General features: G+C 32.5%; 2 protein-coding genes across 2 annotated transcripts; both read right to left on the bottom strand.

Moving 5' to 3' along the window:
• Nucleotides 1-9,457: 9,457 nt before the first annotated feature.
• On the bottom strand, nt 9,458-10,439 carry N7500_006534 (uncharacterized protein; the record flags this gene model as incomplete). Its single annotated transcript, XM_056677678.1, has 7 exons — nt 9,458-9,565; nt 9,629-9,682; nt 9,762-9,853; nt 9,892-10,066; nt 10,188-10,244; nt 10,313-10,319; nt 10,399-10,439. The coding sequence occupies 7 exons, from the start codon at nt 10,437-10,439 to the stop codon at nt 9,458-9,460; spliced, it is 534 nt and encodes a 177-aa protein (XP_056532678.1).
• A 133-nt stretch (nt 10,440-10,572) lies between these two features.
• Nucleotides 10,573-11,025, bottom strand: N7500_006533 (uncharacterized protein; the record flags this gene model as incomplete). Its single annotated transcript, XM_056677677.1, is given in 3 exon segments — nt 10,573-10,671; nt 10,687-10,775; nt 10,923-11,025. 3 exon segments carry the CDS (start codon nt 11,023-11,025, stop codon nt 10,573-10,575), a joined length of 291 nt encoding a protein of 96 aa, XP_056532677.1.
• Nucleotides 11,026-20,944: the final 9,919 nt, after the last annotated feature.

The raw sequence follows: 20,944 nt of genomic DNA, 5'->3' as shown, positions 1-20,944 counted from the left end.
TGGAACCACCCCAGTTATTTCAGTTGGCGATAATTGGGTTACAAATTTTACAAAACGACACCCTAGTCTCTCCTCCCGATTCTCGAAACGATATAATTACGAACGTGCGAAGTGTGAAGACCCAAAAATCATTCAAGAGTGGTTTAATCTTGTTCAAAAAACCATTCTTCAATTTAGAATCGACCCCGATGATGTTTATAACTTCGACGAGACTGGTTTCGCAATAGGGTTAATTTCCACTACAAAGGTGATTACAAGAAGTGATTTCCACGGTCGGCGCTCACTTTTACAACCTGGAAATCGTGAATGGGTGACTGTTATTGAGTGTATAAATTCATCGGGATAGGCCCTCCCTCCGTGTATTATTTTCAAAGGCAAAGTCTATTTGGAATCATGGTTTGAAGGCCTACCAAACGACTGGCGAATTGAAGTTAGTCCTAATGGTTGGACTTCTGATGAAATTGGACTTCGTTGGCTTGAAAAGCTCTTTATTCCTATGACTTCTTCACGTACGAAGGGGGGTATCGACTCTTGATACTTGACGGACATGGAAGCCATTTGACCCCTAAATTTGATAAAATTTGCGAGCAAAATAGGGTAATACCTATTTATATGCCTCCGTATTCATCTTATCTTTTACAACCTCTTAATATCGGCTGTTTTGCAGTATTAAAACGCTCGTACGGTCGGCTGGTTGAATCAAGGATGCGAAACGGGGTCAATCATATCGATAAACTTGACTTCCTTGAAGTATACCCTCTTGCACGAATTGAAGCTTTTAAACTAGGGACTATCAAGAATAGCTTTAAAACAGCTGGTTTAGTCCCTTTTGCACCTGATCAAGTGATATCAAAGCTCAATATTCGACTTCGAACCCCAACCCCCCCTCCGAGCCGGGGTAGTGAATCAAGCCGGAATTTTACTCCAAAAACCCCCTTCACAGAGAAAGAACTACGTCGACAGGCTTCATCAATCAAAGCTTTACTTCGTACAAGGTCTCGAAGTCCACCTAGCCCGTCAGATCGTGCATTAAACCAGCTAGTGAAAGGGTTCCGTCTTTCAATGCAAGGTGCTATTTTACTAGCCAAAGAAAACAAGGAATTACGCGCCGCCAACGAGAAGCAGAAGCAAAGGCGTACGAGATCCCGGAGGCAGATACCTGCCGAAGAAGGCCTTTCAATTGAAGAAGCCTCTGCATTAATTATACAGCAACAGGAAGCAGGTGAAGCACCTCCTCCGGGTCCTAGTATACCTGGAGAATCGGCTATTCAGCCACGTACGCGGCCCCCGGGGGGTGTGGAATATGCAGATTGCCAGGGCATAGAAGAGAAACATGTCCAGATAGACCAGTCAATTAGTTGAATTAATTTAATGGCGTTTTGGTTGAGAAATTGACATTTGAAATTAATATATTTGGGTGGGTGGCCGGGCCGCTTGTGTGGCCGGGCCGCTTGTGAAATACGTTATTATATCTATTAGATATTAGTAGCTTTATAATAAAGTCTATTATAATCTATTTCTATAGTTCTATAGGTATTTCTAATAGTTATATTTCTCTATAAGGTATATATTATATAGGTTTATTTCTCTAATATATATTATAGTTCTTAATATAGAATCTAACTTTTCGATATATATTTAGAAAATAATAATTTCGTAAGATATACTTAATAGTTTTTTCTATTCCTATATATCTATATATAGGATTATTATAATATTTCTTTATTACTTCCTTCCTTATAGTTAAGGGTATATAGACTAGTCTATATATCAGGACAATCCCTTCTAGGTTTCTAATAAGGTTTCCTTTGTTTCTAGCTAGTTCTTAAACTTAGTCTTTTTCTACTTCGATCTTAATTTTCTAGATTAATTTATTATCTTATAATTCTAGGGTAGTAGCTAGGATCTAGTGGTTATATAAGATTATTCTATCTAAATTTTATTTTAGGATAGTAGGTTCTACTACTTTAGTTACTAATTTATAATCTAGTTATCTACTAAGTATATCTACTTAGCTATTTTCTATTCCCTTATAATATTTAATTTTAAAATTATATTATACTAGGGTTTTAGCCTATTATACTTATTATTATATAAGTACTTTTATAGTAGTAAAGAATATAAGGTTCTTATAGTCTAATTTAACTACTACTACAGAGGTCGATCGCGATAGTTTTAGCCCGCCCATTTGACGCTAGTAATAAATTAGTCCTAATATAGTAAGGCTGTTTTCATCCCACGTATATGCTTCGTCTCAATTTGCTAATTAAATACGCTGCTTTCTCGGCACCCCCCCCAGGGCCCCCCCATATTTCTCTCATTTCTCTCACTTTCTTACTCTCTCTGCTCACCCCCCTTATCCCTCCCTTCTTTATACTCATTTCCACCTTCCAGTGCAATTATCCTCTCAATATAATAGGGGATACGCTCAATCTAAGCCTGGATTTGCTGCTGAGGTAATTCACTCCACGCTTTCTCCCAGGCCTTAATTACTTCGTTTCTAGATTTTGGGGCCCCTTTCTTTGTCGTATTCCTCTTTAGCCGGAACCACGCTGGTTTAATCATATTCAAATCCGGTGAGTTCCCAGGCCAAAGTAGGCGTTGTATACCTACTATATCGAAGACCTTCTGCTAATAATAGTGTTGATGTGAAGGCGCTTTATCCTCTTATACGATTGTATTCGGTTGGGATTCCAAACATTTAGATACAAAAGGTAAAAGCTTTAGGATTAGGATTGTTATATAGTATCGATACCAATCAATCCTACCTTTTGATTTCGAACGAGATAGCTTTCTATTCTTTGTATTCTAGTTCCACTTTGGTTTCGTTCTAGGTTTTTACCTTAACGCTAGTCTTCGGAGACTAGATTATAGCTCCTAATCCTCCTAAAGTATAGGCTCTAATTTAGTATTCTAACTCTTAATTAAAGCCTTAGATTCCTATCTTTTAGTAGTAGTCTTAGATACCTAATAGTAATAAGGGCCTTTCTTATTATAAGAAAAGCTACCCTAAAATATAAACTCCGAAGTACCCTTCTAATGTTCTTAAATATAACTTCGAAGATATCTTTTATCTTTCGTACGCTAAACTTAGTATCCCCTATATTAGTAAAGTAGAATAACAGAGGTTTCGTCCGTCTAGATAATATTCTTCCAATCCTCCAAAGTCTAATCTCGGTGTTCAAGATACTAAGTAAGTCTCACTTCTCGTATAGCTTTTATTAAGCTAGGCTTCCGGGTAGGCTTTGTCTTTCGTAACCTAGCTTTTCGGAGGATTCGCTAAATTATAGTAGATATATCGAATCCTTCACGGCTTATTTCTCTAGCAATATCTACGTAGGTTTTTTCTCGCCTATAGCGATTAAGGCGGACCTTCGAAAGCACCTTTTCTTTTATCTCCTTAGTCTGTTTTTTCGGATAACTAGAGCGGGGTATATCAGTAAGTATATTATTAGATATATTCTAGGGGTGCGAATTAGGATTAAACCCCTTTTCGATAGCCCTTTTATATATACTATTAATGATACGCTTCGAAATACCAAGTAGCCCCGATAAATCACTAGTAGAAACACCAATGGCTTTACTAGTAACAATAGTAGATCTCTTAGCAATACTATAGCCCATAGTGATAGGTAGTGATTAGTAGAGTAGGAGGGTAATTGTAAAAGTGTAGTACTATAGTCAACAGTGGGATTTAGAAAAGAGGGGTAATAGTAAAAGTACTATACAGCACTATTACAGAGGGGGGTTTTATTCGAAAAAGCAAATAAAATATCGGGTAGAAACTATTGCTATCGACCTCCGTATATATTTAGCCCCTTCTAGATATACTCTCTAGACTTAGAATACTAATACTATAGCTAAGAGTTCCTTATTATATATATTATAGTTAAGTTCTATAGGAATTATCTTCCTAGACTAGAATACTACTAGCTAGTATTTCCTATTTACTCATAGTTGAGTAAGTCTTACCCCTAGGGTATAGTCTAATATATTAGTTTCTATAATAATAGGTTATTTATAATTAAAAGTAGCTATAATAGTTCCTTAGGTAAAGAGTTTCTTAAGTTTATTAAAAGATTACTCTACTTACTTATTTATCCTATATAAAGGGTTATTCCTTCTTAGTTAGCCTATATAGTCCTATAGCTATTTCAGTATATCTATCGATAATTTTTTAGTAGTAATTAGCTAGTCCTAGGAATTATTATACTTCCTTAATATTCTTAGGTATTAGCTAATCTATAATACTTTTAACCTTATCTTTCTCTATCCCTAGTCTATTAGGACTAATATAATATCTAAGGAATATAGTTTCTTACATATAAAATTTATATTTCTTAAGTTTAAGGGTGACTTCTACTTCCCTTAGCTTCTATAGCACTTTCTAGTTATACTAAATATATTCCTCCTTTATTCTAGAGAACACTAAGATATTATTAAGGTATATAATAACGAAGATATCTAAGTATTCTTCGAGCACTTTAAATATAAATCGCTAAAATATAGCTAGTGCGTTAGTAAGGCCGAAGGGTATCACTTAGTACTTATAGTGTCCGAACTTAGTTCTAAATACTATCTTCCACTTATATCCTAGCTTGATTCTAATATAATAGTAAGTATTAGTGATATTATACTTTATAAAGTATTTCGCTCCTCTAATCCTACCCTATATCTTATAAATAAGTGGTAGTGGGTAGTAGTCTTTAATAGTGATCGAATTTAGATATCGATAGTCTATATAAAGTTATAGCTATCTATCTTTCTTAGGTATAAAGATAATTAGGTATCTAGCTAGTGACTTTGAGGCTTAGATATAACCTTAGGTTATTATCGATATATTCCTTAAGGGTATTAGATTCTTTCTATAATAGTTAATAGATAGGTTTAAAAGTTAGTTTAGAACCTTCTATAATATTAATCTTATAGTTAAATAGTCTATACTTAGGTAGCTCTCCTTCTTTTAGTAGGGTAAATATATCCTAGTAATCCTTATATTCCTCTAGAATCTATAGTTCGCTATTAGTTATATATAGCCTTTCACTCTTAACTAGTATATAGTCCGCTAATTCTTAATTAGATATATCTAGTACTTATTCTATTATACTCAGGGTCTCTTCCTATTTTATTATAGGTTATTTCCTAATTTATAAGCGGTTAATAGGTCCCTTTTTAATATATTTATACTAATTAAATTTAATAGTCTCTTTCTACTAGTTAATACTAGGGTTATACCTTCTTAACTATAGTATTTTAAGAACGATATTATAGTTCCTAATTATAAGAATATTAGACTTAATATTCTTTAGGTAGTTATTAATATTTATTCAGAGTATTATAGTTTCTTTATTTACTCCTCCTAAGAGTACTTCCCTATCTAGTCCACTAACTAGGATTATATAAGGTAATATTATAGTTTAAATTTCTTATTCTTCCTAGAATATTAGGCTTATAAAATTATTTATAGCCCCTAAATTAATAAGTATCTAGGCTTTTCTAGTAGGTAACTCTATATAGAGTTTAATATAAGTTCCTAATATCGTTATAGTAAGGTATTTAGTTAGCTAGTTCCGATAATTATATATTTATCGCCTATTATACTAAATTCCTTAGTATTCTTTTCGCTATTATAGTTCTTTTATCTACACTAGTGGCCTTAGTTTAATACCTAGATCTAACTTACTAGACCTATAAATTATATATAACTTATTATAGTATATTATACTAGCTATTTTACTATAATTAGGGTATTATATATATCCTTTATATATATAAGTAGATTTATTATAAGGGTATCCTATTAGGTTACTCTATTCTATAATATTAAGTATTCTTCCTTCTAATATATTAATCTAGCTCTATTCTTAGAGGTAGTCCTAAAGCTCTATATAAGCTTCCTTATAGTACTATCTATAGTTATACTTAGGTATCTCTTCTTCTAAGTCTTTAAGTCCCTTAATTAGGATCACTTAGTTTATATATCGCGGTCTATAGGGCTCTATACTATAATTAGCCCTATAGAGTGTTTCTAGGTTCTCCTAGTTTCCTAGGGATATAACTAGTATTCCTAGGTAACCTACTTCTTTCTTCTAAGAGTTATTAATTAATTCCTAGGAGTCGCTATCTCCTAGGTAAATATACTAGGTCTATCCTTAACTCTCTACTATATCCTATTCTATTTTAGGGAATTCTATATATAGCCCCTTAGCTAACCCTTTAATATATAGGTTACTAGCTAATATCTCTTCTAGGCTTAGGTTACTCTATCTTACTAAGAGATCTTCTAATGATTCGCTAATTAGGTATTTATTTTCTAGTGTTATATATAGTCCTTTATATAGCGCTTAATACCTAGGCCTTAGTCTATTAGGCCTCTTATTCTTATTGCGGAGCGAAGCGAAGCAATACTATTTGACAGCCCCCCCGAAGTCACGTGACCAGAAATTATCTCTGACCTGGTCCAAAAAAATAGCGTTTCCATGCGGTGAAAAAGTGTTCGCTGAGAAATGGTAGAATAATTCTGCCGGTAGTAGATATACACCAAGCCTAGCAATTGAAGTTATTTATTACATGATATAAACTGTCCAAATTTGACTGAATACAATAGTGAATATATAATTAAAACCCAGTACCTAACTAGGTAAAAACCTTGTCACTTCGCTCCATAATGACTATCTGGTGGCCGAAGGCCACCAAGATCCCTTGTAATAGGTGAGGGATGAGAAAGGTTGTATTCGTTGATTATCTAGCTAGGAATCCTCCATTCCTTATATAGGCAAGCTCTAGCAGTATAGAATATCATAGAAAGACATTAATAATATAATGACTTCGTTATGATGTCTTAGATTTATGGCGATACATTGTGAGTCATAATATAGTTTACCGTAAATAATATATCTAAGGTTCTCTTAGATACTACCGGTAAAATATATATCTTATCCTCACACACCATAGTATATAAATATATCTTACAATTACTATTATGCTTACAAGCGATTTGAAGTTAGTCCTAATAGCTAGACTTCTAATAAAATTAGACTTTACTAGCTTAAAAAGCTCTTTATTCCTAGTATTTCTTTATATATAAAGGGGGGATATTAGCTTTTAATACTTAATAGATATAGAAGCTATTTAACCCTAAAATTCGATAAGATCTATAAGTAAAATAAGGTTATACTAATCTATATATCTCCTTATTTATCTTATCTTTTATAGCGTCTTAATATTAGTTATTTTATAGTATTAAAATAATTATATAGATAGCTAGTTAAGTTAAAGATAAGAAGTAGAATTAACTATATCGATAAACTTAACTTCCTTAAAGTATATATCTATCTACTTAAATTAAGGCTTTCAAATTAGAGACTATTAAGAATAGCTTTGTAGTAGCTAGTTTAGTACCTTTTATACCTAATTAAGTGATCAAGAAGCTTAATATTCGACTTCGAACCCCTACTCCCCCCTCTAGTAGGGGGAGCAATTAGGACCTAAGGATACCCTTAAATTATATATAATTATAAAAGTAAGTATCCTTAATTAAAGCCTTACTTTATATACACTTATATAGCCTACTAAGTCCCCTAAATAAGGCGATTAATTAGGTCTTGAAGGCTTATTAAATCATAATATAGTCTACCGCTTTACTTAAGAAGGAAGTAAGCGAGCTATATACTATAAATAAGAAGTAAAAGTAAAAAAGGACTTAATCCTAGAAGTAGATACCTAATAAGTAAGGGCTCTTGGTTTAAGAAGCTTCTTAGTTAATTACTAAGCTAGTAGAAGGAGATAAAGCACCCTCCTCCTCTCTACGAATAAGCCCTTCGCTAGGTTTATAACCACGTACGCAGGCCCTACTAAAGTGTAGTGGCTATAGAGAAATAGGATATAAAATCAATAGGTGTTTAGCAAGATAAATCAATTTAGTTGAATTAATTTAATGGTGTTTTGGTTGAGATAAATATAGTTAAATTTAATAGGTGGATATGGGTGCGTAGCTCGCTTGTGTGCGTAGCTCGCTTGTAAAATACGTTAGTTAGTTAACTAACTACTAATAAGTCACTTCGCTTCATAAGGTCTATCTGGTGGCCGAAGGCCACTAAGACCCCTTGTAATAATATAGTTAATATTATAAGAGGAATATCACTATTTTAGGCACTACTAGGATTTAATCTAAACCTTTAAGTATACACCAAGGATAGTAGTATAAAGAGAGAGACACTAGTAGTATTATCTTATATTAAAAAGCTAGAAGAGCTTTAAGAAAAACTATAGATATTATAGTAAAAAGCTACTGAAATATAAGCCCTTTAGTATAATAAATATTATAAGGAAATATTATTTAAAAGGAATAACCTAGTACTCGGCCTAGTATGGTACTACGGCCTAATAACCCCTTTTAGGTTATTAGGCCGCACCACCCAAAATATAATTTTATCTAAAACATAATTTTAACCAACTCACCATTTTCAATCAATTTTTATACCTCTAAAAACGACTCGATCAAATCAAAAAATAAGAAGACCGTATCAAAATTGCCTTGCGATTATATACTGAAAGTCCTAGACTTAAAATCGCTAAATTGGCGTAGGAATTCGAGATTCCGTACTAGTTACTCCTCGGCCGGTCGAAGGGTGCAAAACCCCAGAAAGGCCGTATAGGCACTAACAAAGCCCTCGATTCCACCTGAGAAGTAGTAGTAATTCAATAGATTTATACCTTAAATAATAGTAATACTCCGCTAACTACTAAGATGATTTATAACTATACTCTATCGATTCTTCGCCGCTATAACCCCTAGGGGAACCTTAATTATCAACCATGTATGTATGTTAGTGTGGGTGTGCGTTTAAACCTGAGATTTGATTGGTTCTCGGTATCTGACTCGGCTGACCGCCTAGCTTTCCCTCACCAAAAGTATCTAATTATATTTTGTGTATAATCTAGTGTAGGAACTTATCCTTTCTACTAATTTATATATACTTTCTCTTATTGCGGAGCGAAGCGAAGCAACCCATATCATAAGGGCTCGGGTGTACGTCACGTGACCTTGCTCCTATATGAGGTCCAAATCCATAGAGTTCTAATGCGGCGAAAATGTCATCGCTGAGAAATGGCAGAATAATTCTGCCGGCAGTAGATATACACCATGCCCAGCAATTAAAATTATTTATCAAATGATATAAACTGTCTGAATCCAACTATTTAACGTATTCGGTAAGCGAGCTGGACACGCAAGCGAGCTGGACACGCAAGCGAGCTGGACACGCAAGCGAGCTGGACACGCAAGCGAGCTGGACACCCCACTAAACCCATTGAATTCAACTATATTTTTCTCGACGAAAATACCCTTAAATTTAATCAATTAAATTGATTTATCTAGCTAAACACCTATTAATCTTATGCCCTATTCCCCCACACCCACTACACCTTAGTGGGGCCCGTTGACGTGGTTCTAATGCTAGCGAAGCACTTCTTGCAGTAGGGGGGGGGGTGCTTCAGCTGCTTCTATAGGCTTAGTAATCAATTGAGAAGCTTCTTGAACTGAGAGGCCTTTGTCGGCCTGTATCTACTTCCGGGATCTGTTTCGCTTTTGCTTCTACTTCTCATTTGAAGCGCGTAGTTCGCTTACTTCTTTCTCAAGTAAAGCAGTAGACTGTATAGTGATTTGACAGGCCTTCAAAACCTGATTTATCGTATTGTTTAGTGGACTTGGAGGACTCCTCGACCTTGTACGAAGCAAAGCTTTAATTGACGAAGCTTACTTTTGTAATTACATATAGTTCGAGGGTGTTTTTGGGTCCTAATCGCTTCCTCTGCTCGGAGGGGGGGTTAGGGTTCGGACTTAAATATTGAGCTTCAAAATCACTTCATTAGGTGAAAAAGGTACTAAACCAGCTGCTTTAAAGCTATTCTTGATAGTCTCTGGTTTATAGGCCTCAATTCGTGCAAGGGGGTATGATTTAAGGAAGTCAAGTTTGTCAATATAGTTGATCCTATATCTTATTTTTGTCTCTACCAACCGACTATACGCACGTTTTAATACCGCAAAATAGCTAATATCAAGAGGCTATAAAAGGTAAGAGGAATATAGAGATATATAAATTGGTATAACCCTATTTTACTCACAAATCTTATCGAATTTAGGGGTTAAATAGCTTCTATATCCGTTAAGAATTAGAAGCCTATACCCCCCTTCGTATATAGAGAAGTGCTAGGAATAAAGAGCTTTTTAAGCTAGCGAAGGCCTATTTTATTAGAAGTCTAACCATTAGGACTAACTTCGAATCGCTAGTTATTTAGTAGGCCTTCGAACCATGATTCTATAAAGACTTTGTCTTTAAAAATAATACACAGAGGGAGGGCCTAACCTAACGAATTTATACACTTAATAGCAGTTACCTATTCGCGATTTCTAGGTTGTAAAAGCGAGCACCGACCATAGTATTCACTCCTTATTATCACCTTCGCAGTAGCGATTAACCCTATTGCGAAACTAGTCTTATCAAAGTTATAAATATTATCGGGGTCGATTCCAAATTAAAGGATAGTATTTTGAATAAGTGTAAACCACTCTTAAATAATCTTTGGGTCTTCACACTTCGCACGTTCGTAATTATAGCGTCTCGAGAATCGGGAGGAGAGGAGAGGATACCGTTGTATAAAGTTATAGGTCTATTTTTCGCTAACCAAAATCACCGGGGTGGTTCTACGTTGTTGAAGTAAAAGATTCGCTATTTCTTGTACAGTAGTAGGCCGGGGGGCCGCTCTACGTAAATCTATAGAGAGAATCTATTTTTGAAGAGATTCCTCTTTAATTTCGGTCAATTTCGACGAATTAGCGCGAGAAATCGCGCGGTTTTGTACCCCACGGATACGGGTAGAGAGTGTTGACTTCGGTACATTGAATTAGCGTGCTGCCTCACGAATAGAGCTAATTTCTTGTTTTTTAATAGCCTGAATAGCTAGTAATATCCTACCCTCTTGCTCGATTGATTTTTTTGAGCTTTGAGAGCGAATTGGTGGCATAGTGGGTGGTTGAATTGATAAAGTGCTAATTTATGGACGCGTTTTGAGTGGGGTGTCCAGCTCGCTTGCGTGTCCAGCTCGCTTACCGAATACGTTAAATACGATAGTGATTATATAATTAAAACCCAGTAGTTACCTAACTAGGTGAAAACCTTGTCACTTCGCTCCACAAGGACTATCTGGTGGCCGAAGGCCACCAAGATCCCTTGTAGATTATTTAAGATAGGTACTATAACTTACCGTTTTTAAATTTAGTTTCTACCTACCTTTAGTGTATTATTAGGGTGTTTTTTTTAAATTTTCGACTTCTAATACCGCTTTTCTTTCTACCGGTCGTATACCTACCGCGCTGGCCTATAGAGCAGAGCGCTAGCGGCGCTCTATAGGAGCGCAGGTAGCGGACGGGCTTTATATTACATGTTAGTATAATAAACTGGCCAATTCTCTGATGTTTCTTCTCTTTCCTCTTTTTTTTTTTTTTTTTCACAAGGCTGGCCCTCTGGGCCGGCCCTAGCTACTTATAACTAGGTATATAGATTTATTAAGTGACTCCCCGATGATTACCTCTATATTAAATAAAAACCTATAGAAAAAGCCTAAATAGAAGTACTTATACCTAGTCATTTAAATACCTAGTACAATAGGTTTACTAATACTATTTAGTAGTATAAGATTTACCGAAAAAATCTATATAACTTCGATAAAAGTGGCTTTCGAATCGGCGAAGGATAGGAGTAAAAGGTTTTTTCTACTAGAGGAAGATATTCTAAGATTAGTATAGGAGGACCTATAGAATCCCTTACTATTATTGAATATATTTCTACTAATAGTTAGGTTATACTACCTTAGTTTCTAGTAAAGGTAATAGTTTATATAGAGAATTGGTATCGTGAAACTAACCTCCCTAATAATTACTAGGTAGCTCCTATACCTAATAGCTAGATAAATAATATTATTACCTTTTAATAGCTTTAATCTTTTAACTAATCTATAAAAAGTTAGGTTATAAAGGGGGATTTTCACCTACTTTTAATAGATAATCATAGGTCTTATTTAATATATAAATTTATCAAGTATTACTAGGATAATTTAATAATTCTATGTTACTTTATACTATATACTATATATATCTACTAGCCCCTTAATAATATCCCTTTTTAGGTATTAAAGCACTATTTTCGAAAGAATAATAACACTACTATCTAGTAGGGTAGATCTATAAAATTAAAGTTAGATTTCTTCACTAATATCCACTAAATTTACCTTATAGTATTTAAAGGCTATATAATATAATATAATATAGTTTTATTAAATATAGAATCTATTATATTAATTTAGAAAAGGGGCTTATTAAAATAGGGTAGGAACTAGAGCTTCTAACTAATCTAGTATTTTAAATATTCGATAGTAATACCCCTCCTCCTATAGTAAGTTTAGTATATAGTTTACCAATTAAAACTATAGAAAAGCTTTAGGTATAGATTAATAAATTTAAGAGAAAGGGCCCTTAAATTAAGTATTTTTTATCTAAGATATAGTGTTAATTAGACCCTATTTTAGATAGTGGCCTTATCTTAGTAGAAGTAGGAGCTTAGTACGCTAGCGATAATATCAAAATTTTAGACTATAAAAATCGCTAGGAAGCCTAGAAATTAAAGCGGTAGGTTAATTTAGGGGGTCCTTAATTAGTTTATAACACAAAAAGGTATATAAAAATAAGGGATAAGGATAAAAGGCGCCGAATCATTCGCTAGGCATAGAAAGAGTATATTACAACTGTAACTACCAGGGCTACTCTCTCTATATAGATCTAGGAAAGTGATAAGATTAATACCTAGGGAGATAGAGCGGAATCTAGGGATTCTATAAAATATAAACTTATTATAGATACTATAGGGGAATAGGTTAAAGATAATGGTTTTATTAAGTATATACTCGAAAATTATACTTTAGATAAAATTATATTTTAGGTAGTATAGCTATAAAACCCCTAAAGGGTTTAGTGCGGAAGCGAAGGGCTAAGTACTAGTTATTTCCCTACCCTAGACTACTAAAAGTTCTATGTTTAGAGCTATTATAAAGGAAAGGTATATATATATATATTATACCCTATTTAAATAATAGAGTAAACCTTATATTAATACTAAAGATATATTAGACCACTTATAAAGCGTTTTTAAGAACCTAAGCCAAGTTACCAAGGCCTTTACTAATACTTAAAGTTAAAAGTAAAACCTAAGGATAATTTTAACAACTTCCTCTTAGAGTTTATCTAGTTAGCTAAAGAGATATAGGTACCTATAGGAAGTTAGAAGTAAGACCTTCTATTAAAATTACTATACTTTTTTAATGAATTTCCTAATTAGAAAGGCCTATAAACTATATATTACTTTTAATATCCTTATAAAGCTCTACTAGAGTATTTCTTATAAAATTATAGAGATCTAAGACTTTAATCTATAGTCTTAGTCTACCTTTATAAGTAGAAGTACTAGTATAAATATTAGAGGAACTATACTATATATAAAGCGCGAAGGAAGTATTATTACGGAGTGAAGCGAAGCAACCTATATTATAAGGGCTTATATATACGTCACGTGACCTTACTTATATATATGGTCTAAATCTATAGAGTTCTAATACAGCAAAAATCTAAGAAATAGTAGAATAATTCTACCGGTAGTAGATATACACTATACCTAGTAATTAAAATTATTTATTATATGATATAAACTCTCTAAATCTAACTATTTAAATATGATAGTGATTATATAAAAAAACCTAGTACCTAACTAGGTAAAAACCTTGTTACTTCGCTCTATAAGGACTATCTAGTGGCCGAAGGCCACCAAGATCCCTTGTAATATTATCTATAAGTAAATAAGAAACCTTAATAAAGGGAGGATAGTACTTTAGCTATAAAGCCTAAGGTTATATAATATATAAATACCTAAAGAAAAAGAAACCTATTACCTTAGTGGTAGTTGTAACCCTAGCTAGATCTAAAGGTTAAAGTATAGATTATTAAAGTTGATAATAATAAATAATAGGGAAAAGCCCCTACCTAGGGAAAGTCTCCTACTTAGGTAGTTATAAAGTATTACTTTATATACTAGATTTATAGAAGTTAATAGGAGGTCCCTAAAATAGCTTAGTTTTTAATACTTAGCTTATAGATACAAGGGATCTTGGTGGCCTTTGGCCACCAGATAGTCCTTGTGGAGCGAAGTAAGAAGGTTTTCACCTAGTAGGTACTAGGTTTTCGTAGTCACTATCGAATTTAGATTCGCGCGGTTTATATCATATAATAAAGAATTGTCATTACTAGGCTTAGTAGATATCTACTTTATACTACTACTAGTAGAATTATTCTACTATTTCTTAGCGATAATATTTTCGCTATATTAGAACTCTATAGATTTAGACCTTATATATAAGTAAGGTCACGTGATATATATATAAGCCCTTATAATATAGGTTACTTCGCTTCGCTCCGCAATAATACTTCCTTCGCGCTTTATATATAGTATAGTTCCTCTAATATTTATACTAGTACTTCTACTTATAAAGGTAGACTAAGACTATAGATTAAAGTCTTAGATCTCTATAATTTTATTGCGTAGCGAAGCGAAGCAACCCATATCATAAGGGCTCAGGTGTATGTCACGTGACCTTGCTCCTATATGAGGTCCAAATCCATAGGATTCTAATGCGGTGAAAAATGATCGCTGAGAAATGGCAGAATAATTCTGCCGGGCCTCTGTACTAGAGGCCTTAGTACTGGAAATTCTTATCACGTGATATAAACTAGTGAATCTAGATCCAGCTGTGGTTACGTAATCAACACATAGTCACTCACTAACTAACTACTAATAAGTCACTTCGCTTCACAAGGTCTATCTAGTGGCCGAAGGCCACCAAGATCCCTTGTACTTAAAGGGTCAAAAAATAGGAAGAAACTAGGAAGGGTCTAACTTAATAGAGCTAAAGTAGAGGTATTCTAATACCTAAAAGGGTCCTTTAAATCTATAGCCCTACTATACTACTTTAATCTAGAATAGTGTATCTAATTAGAGAATAACACTTTAAATAGAGGAACAGGTAGAGTACTATTCTAACTAGATAATAAAGGATAATAGTATCTAGTCACTTTTTAGTTAAGAAAGTTCTTAGGTATAGAACTAAACTATATAATACTAGACTAGGAGCTATTCGCTATTATTCACTCTTTCTAATATTAGAGACACTACCTTAATAGGAGTAAATACCTAATTAAAGTACTATCTAATTATACTAATCTATATACCTTTAGAATATAATAGAAGTTAAATAGATAATAAGTATATTAGTATATATTCCTTATACCTTTTAACTTTATTATAAAGTATAGGCTAGGGGAGATAAACCCTATAGATAGGCTATCTAGAGTCCTAAATTCTAAGTAAGTAGCCTTAGGAATAGAATTAATAATCCTAATTTAAGACTAAATTATAGATAATAATAGCCTAACCTATAGGGATAATAGGGAACTATTAGTCCTTATAATATAAAGTATTATAGGAACCAAAAATCTAGATATAGATTATAAGTATGATTTATAGGAATATAATAATACAGGAGATAATGATATTCTCTATCTAGAAGTAAGACTAAGAGAGAGGGAAGAAGAGAAAGTAAGTATAGATAGGATACTAAGATCCTAATTGTACTACTAGATATAATAGTATATTAAATATATTTAATCTATATACCTAGATATACCTATAGTATCCGATAGAATATAACTTGGAATTCTAATTTAGATTTAAGTAAGTAGCTACACTCTATGACCAAAAGTCCTGCGACAGTCGGTTTTTACCCACACCCTATCAAATATATATCACTACATTCAACTATATATTTTACACCACTAATATAGTAAATATATATTCATTTTAATATTAATAGATAGAGAAATGGCCAATGAATTTAATATATTTAATATTTAGTATAATACCCCTCTGCTTTACGCGTAGTAAGCAATCTCCTAGGTATAGAGCGAATTAAATCGTTAATTACACCCTAATCAAGTGTATCCTATATAGCGTATATAGCTCTCTTAAAATATATCCAATCCTCTACACTCCTACCTATTTCTATCAATTTGGGGTATATATTTAATAATTTAACCTTTAGTATCCACTAGTAAGGCTTAATAGGGCTAAGATTAGGTAAATATAGAGGCTAATCCTCGATACCCTATATTCTTTAAACCACTCTCCTATAATACCTATAGTATATATATAGGTATTATCTTACTAGAAGATAGTTCTAGGTATATAGATTAGGAGAAGGCCTTCTTTAAGAGTATTAAGATAGGAATTTACTATATAGCTATTCCTAATACTATACCTCTCCCGTTCTATAACTACTAACTTTATACGCCTACTAAGCTAGATCCTAGCCTATACTATTTACGTAATATCCTTTATATAAACCTTAAGATTTATAAGTTTACGCCGATAGGTCTTAGATTGTAACCTCTAGGCCTATTTTATACTAGAATTAGATATTCGTTAAATAGAATATTTATCTAACTAGATCTAGTTCGAAAAATCAAGTTATATCCGCTATTTCCGCGTAAAAGCGAGTCCTTTTTTTACTATTTAAACGCTAATAGGGATCTTATTTAGAGATATCCTTTTATATAGATTATAGGCTCCGTAAACCCTTCGAATTGTACTTTAAGAGGGGTACCTAGGGTAGCTTACACCGAGGCGTTTATAGGACCAAAGAGGGTTCCAGCGGGCCTATAAATATAAAGATTTATGGGCGCTTTAGTTAAAGATAGGGGGGCGGCTAGTATAGGGTCTTAACGAGGTATTCTTTTGCTCTAAAAACCGCTCTTCTATACGGTAAATAGTGCTCCGGTGATAGCTATATTCGACGACGAGTTTCGAAGCAGATACCCCAGTATCTAGGGCACTATATATCCCCGTACGTTATTTAGGAGATAGCTCGTATTAAATACCCCTATTTCCAGAGATTTCAGTGCCGAAAGAGCTTATAGTTGTTGTGGGAAGAAAAAAATAAATAGGGTGGTTGGGGGGGGGTGATATACTATGCGCTTAAATTGTGGGGTTTATCGCAAGACTTTTGGCACAGGATGTATATAGGGAAACCCTAGACCTAGTGTACCTATCTATAGGTATAAATATAGAAAGTATTAGCGTAGATAATTAGTTAGAATAGAGAGAACTATATAATAATCTAAAGGTTTTATTTCATATTAGGGATTCTACTATAGTAAAAATCTAGTATATTAGTAGTGATACTAAAGATATTCTTAAATAGGTAGGAAGGCTATAGGCTAAAGACCTAGAGATAGTCTACTAAAATAGGGATATCGTAGTATAGAAACCTAGTATAAAAGGCTACTTAATTAATACCTTGGGAATACTATAGTACTAAGGATAAATATATATATAAAAAAGGGAGGGTATTTATATAAAACTACTATAAATACACTATAATAACCCTACCGCTAGCTACTTTAGTAGGGTGAGAATAGAGGAGTTACTTAGATATAAGTACTACTAGATTTATATATAAATAGATATTAAAAACTACGTTAAGACTTATAAAATATACTAAACTATATAAATACTATAGTATAAGCTATTTAGTAAGCTTAAACCGCTACTAATTCTATCTTAACCCTTTATAGTATTATTAATAGATTTTATTAAAGGACTACCTTAATTAAACTATAAAGGAAAGATAGTTAATACTATCTAAGTAGTTATAGACTATTTCTTAAAATAGTACCTTTTTTTCCTAGTTTTAACTATAATAGACACTTTAGAATTAGTTAAGCTATTCTATTAAAAAGTTAAACTAAGATTTAGACCACTAAATAGTATTATATCTAACCAAGGGTTAGTTTTTATAAGTAGATCTTAGTTAAAACTCTATTATCTATTTAGAATAAGACTATAGTTTTCGATAGTGTTTTACCCCTAAACTAATAGGTAGATAGAACGAATAAATTAAACCCTAGAATATTACCTATACTACTTTATTAATACCTAGTAGAAAATATAGCCCTTACTACTATAGGTAGTAGAGTTCTCCTATAATAATACTATTAATACTATAATAGGAATATCACTATTCTAGGCACCACTAGGATTTAACCTAAACTTTTAGATATACGCTAAGGATAGTAGTATAGAGAGGGAGGTACTAGTAGTATTATCTTATATTTAAAAGCTAGAAGAGCTTTAAGAAAAACTATAGATATTATAGTAAAAAGCTACTAAAATATAAGCCCTTTAGTATAATAAATATTATAAGGAAATATTATTTGAAAGGAATAATCTAGTAGTACTATTAATAAAAAACCTATAACTTAAAGAAAGAACTATAAAGAAACTATCCCTAAGATAGGTAGGACTATTTAGGATCCTTAAATATATAGGAAAATAAGTATACTAACTCTAACTCCTAGAGGAATATAGAGTAATTTATAATTTGTCTAGCTACTCTAACTATAGTATTAAAGGGTAAGCTTAATTCGCGAAGTGGCGCGCCGTTTTAATATACTATATATAACTTTACGCGACCGCCTCTCTGGCTATACTTCACGAAGTACTATATACCCTAATTTATATAAATTAATAGAAATTAAAGAGGAATCTCTTTAAAAATAGATTTTCTCTATAGATTCTTAAAGAGTAGTCCCCTAGCCCTCTATAATATAAGAAATAGTAGATCTTCTTCTTTAAAAATATATAACTACCCTAGTTCTTTCGGTCGGCTAAAATTAGGTTACAAAATTTATAAAATAGTATCCTCTCCTCTCCTCCTAATTCTTTAAACGCTATAATTACGAACATACGAAATATAAAGACCTAAAGATTATTATAGAGTGGTTTATACTTATTTAAAATACTATCCTTTAATTTAGAATTAACCCTAATAATATTTATAACTTTAATAAGACTAGTTTTATAATAGGATTAACTATAACTACGAAGGTTATTATAAGGAGTGAATACTATAGTTAGAGGTTACTTTTATAACCTAGAAATTATAAATAGGTAGCTACTATTAAATATATAAATTTATCTAGTTAGGCCCTTCCTCTATATATTATTTTTAAAGGTAAAGTCTATATAGAATTATAGTTCGAAGGCCTACTAAATAACTAGCGATTTAAAGTTAGTCCTAATAGTTAGACTTCTAATAAAATAGGCCTTCGCTAGTTTAAAAAGCTCTTTATTCCTAGTACTTCTCTATATATAAAGGGGGGGTATAGGCTTCTAATTCTTAATAGATATAGAAGCTATTTAACCCCTAAATTTAATAAGATTTATAAGTAAAATAGGGTTATACTAATTTATATACCTCTATATTCCTCTTACCTTTTATAGCCTCTTAATATTAGCTATTTTATAGTATTAAAATATATATATAGTTAGTTAGTAGAGATAAAAATAAGATATAGGATTAACTATATTAATAAACTTAACTTCCTTAAATTATACCCCCTTATATAAATTAAGGCCTATAAACTAGAGACTATTAAGAATAGCTTTAAAGTAGCTAGTTTAGTGCCTTTTTTACCTAATAAAGTGATTTTAAAGCTTAATATTTAACTCCGAACCCTAACCCCCCCTCTGAGTAGAGGAAGCGATTAGGACCTAAAAACACCCTCAAACTATATATAATTATAAAAGTAAGCTTTGTTAATTAAAGCTTTACTTTGTATAAGGTCGAGGAGTCCTCTAAATCCACTAAATAATACAATAAATCAGGTTTTAAAAGCCTATTAGATTACTATATAGTCTACTACTTTACTTAAGAAAGAAGTAAGCGAATTACGCGCTTTAAATAAGAAGTAGAAGTAAAAGCGAAGTAAATCTCGGAAATAGATATAGGCTAACGAAGGCCTCTTAGTTTAAGAAGTGTCTTAATTGATTACTAAGCCTATTGGAGTAGATAAAATACCTCCCTCCCCTCTATAAGGAAGCCCTTCGCTAGCTTTATAACCACGTATATAGGCCCTACAAAAGTGTAGTGGTTATAGAGAAATAGGGTATAGAATTAATAGATACCTAGCTAGATAGATGATTTTACTAGATTTAATTTAATAGCGTTTTAGTGGAGATATATTTATTGAAAAGTTAGTAGGTTAGTTAGGGTAGGCGGTTTAGTGGTGTAGGTAGCTCAGTAATAAAATACGTTATATAAAAATCCCACTTATATAACTAACCTACCTATATATATATATATATAGTATACTTAGGATAATAATAAGAGCGATCTATTACATAAGAAACACTAGTACCTAAATAGTGACTAAAAGAAATAGTAGTTATAAAACTATTTACCTTAATATAGTAAGCCTATATATAATAAGCGATTAAGGAATCATAAGGAAGTTTAGAGATACTTTTAAGAATAGAATTAGCCTTACTTTTAGGTATAATAGACTAAGATAAAAGAAAGGCTAACTTACTAGAAAGAGGGGGACTATAGCTTTTATAAGCTTCGAGGATAAGACTCCTAGGGAGGAGGAGGTAATATTATAGACCTATTAGGTACCTACTAGGCTAAAGCACCCTACTATATAAATAGGCTATTAAGAGCTAATAAGACTAGCGTTATATAAGGATAACCCTAGCGAAGTAATAGGACTAGACCTAAGGGGTTATATAACTATATAGGTAGTAGAATAGTTAACTATAGATAAGTAGATTTCGCTAAAGTAAATCTACTAATCCACTATCTACCTAGCTATAAGGAAGAAACTAAAGGATATATAAGGATACTTATTTTATATACCTAGTTTAGTTCTTTATCTTTGATTATATATTATTACTTATATCTACCTTTAAGACTACTAACTCTTAACTTAGTTATAACTCAATAACAC

This window comes from Penicillium coprophilum, assembly GCF_028826855.1.
Source record: "Penicillium coprophilum strain IBT 35676 chromosome Unknown utg000004l_segment0_segment0, whole genome shotgun sequence".
Classification (NCBI taxonomy): domain Eukaryota; kingdom Fungi; phylum Ascomycota; class Eurotiomycetes; order Eurotiales; family Aspergillaceae; genus Penicillium; species Penicillium coprophilum.
This window is presented reverse-complemented; position numbering and strand designations above follow the sequence as displayed.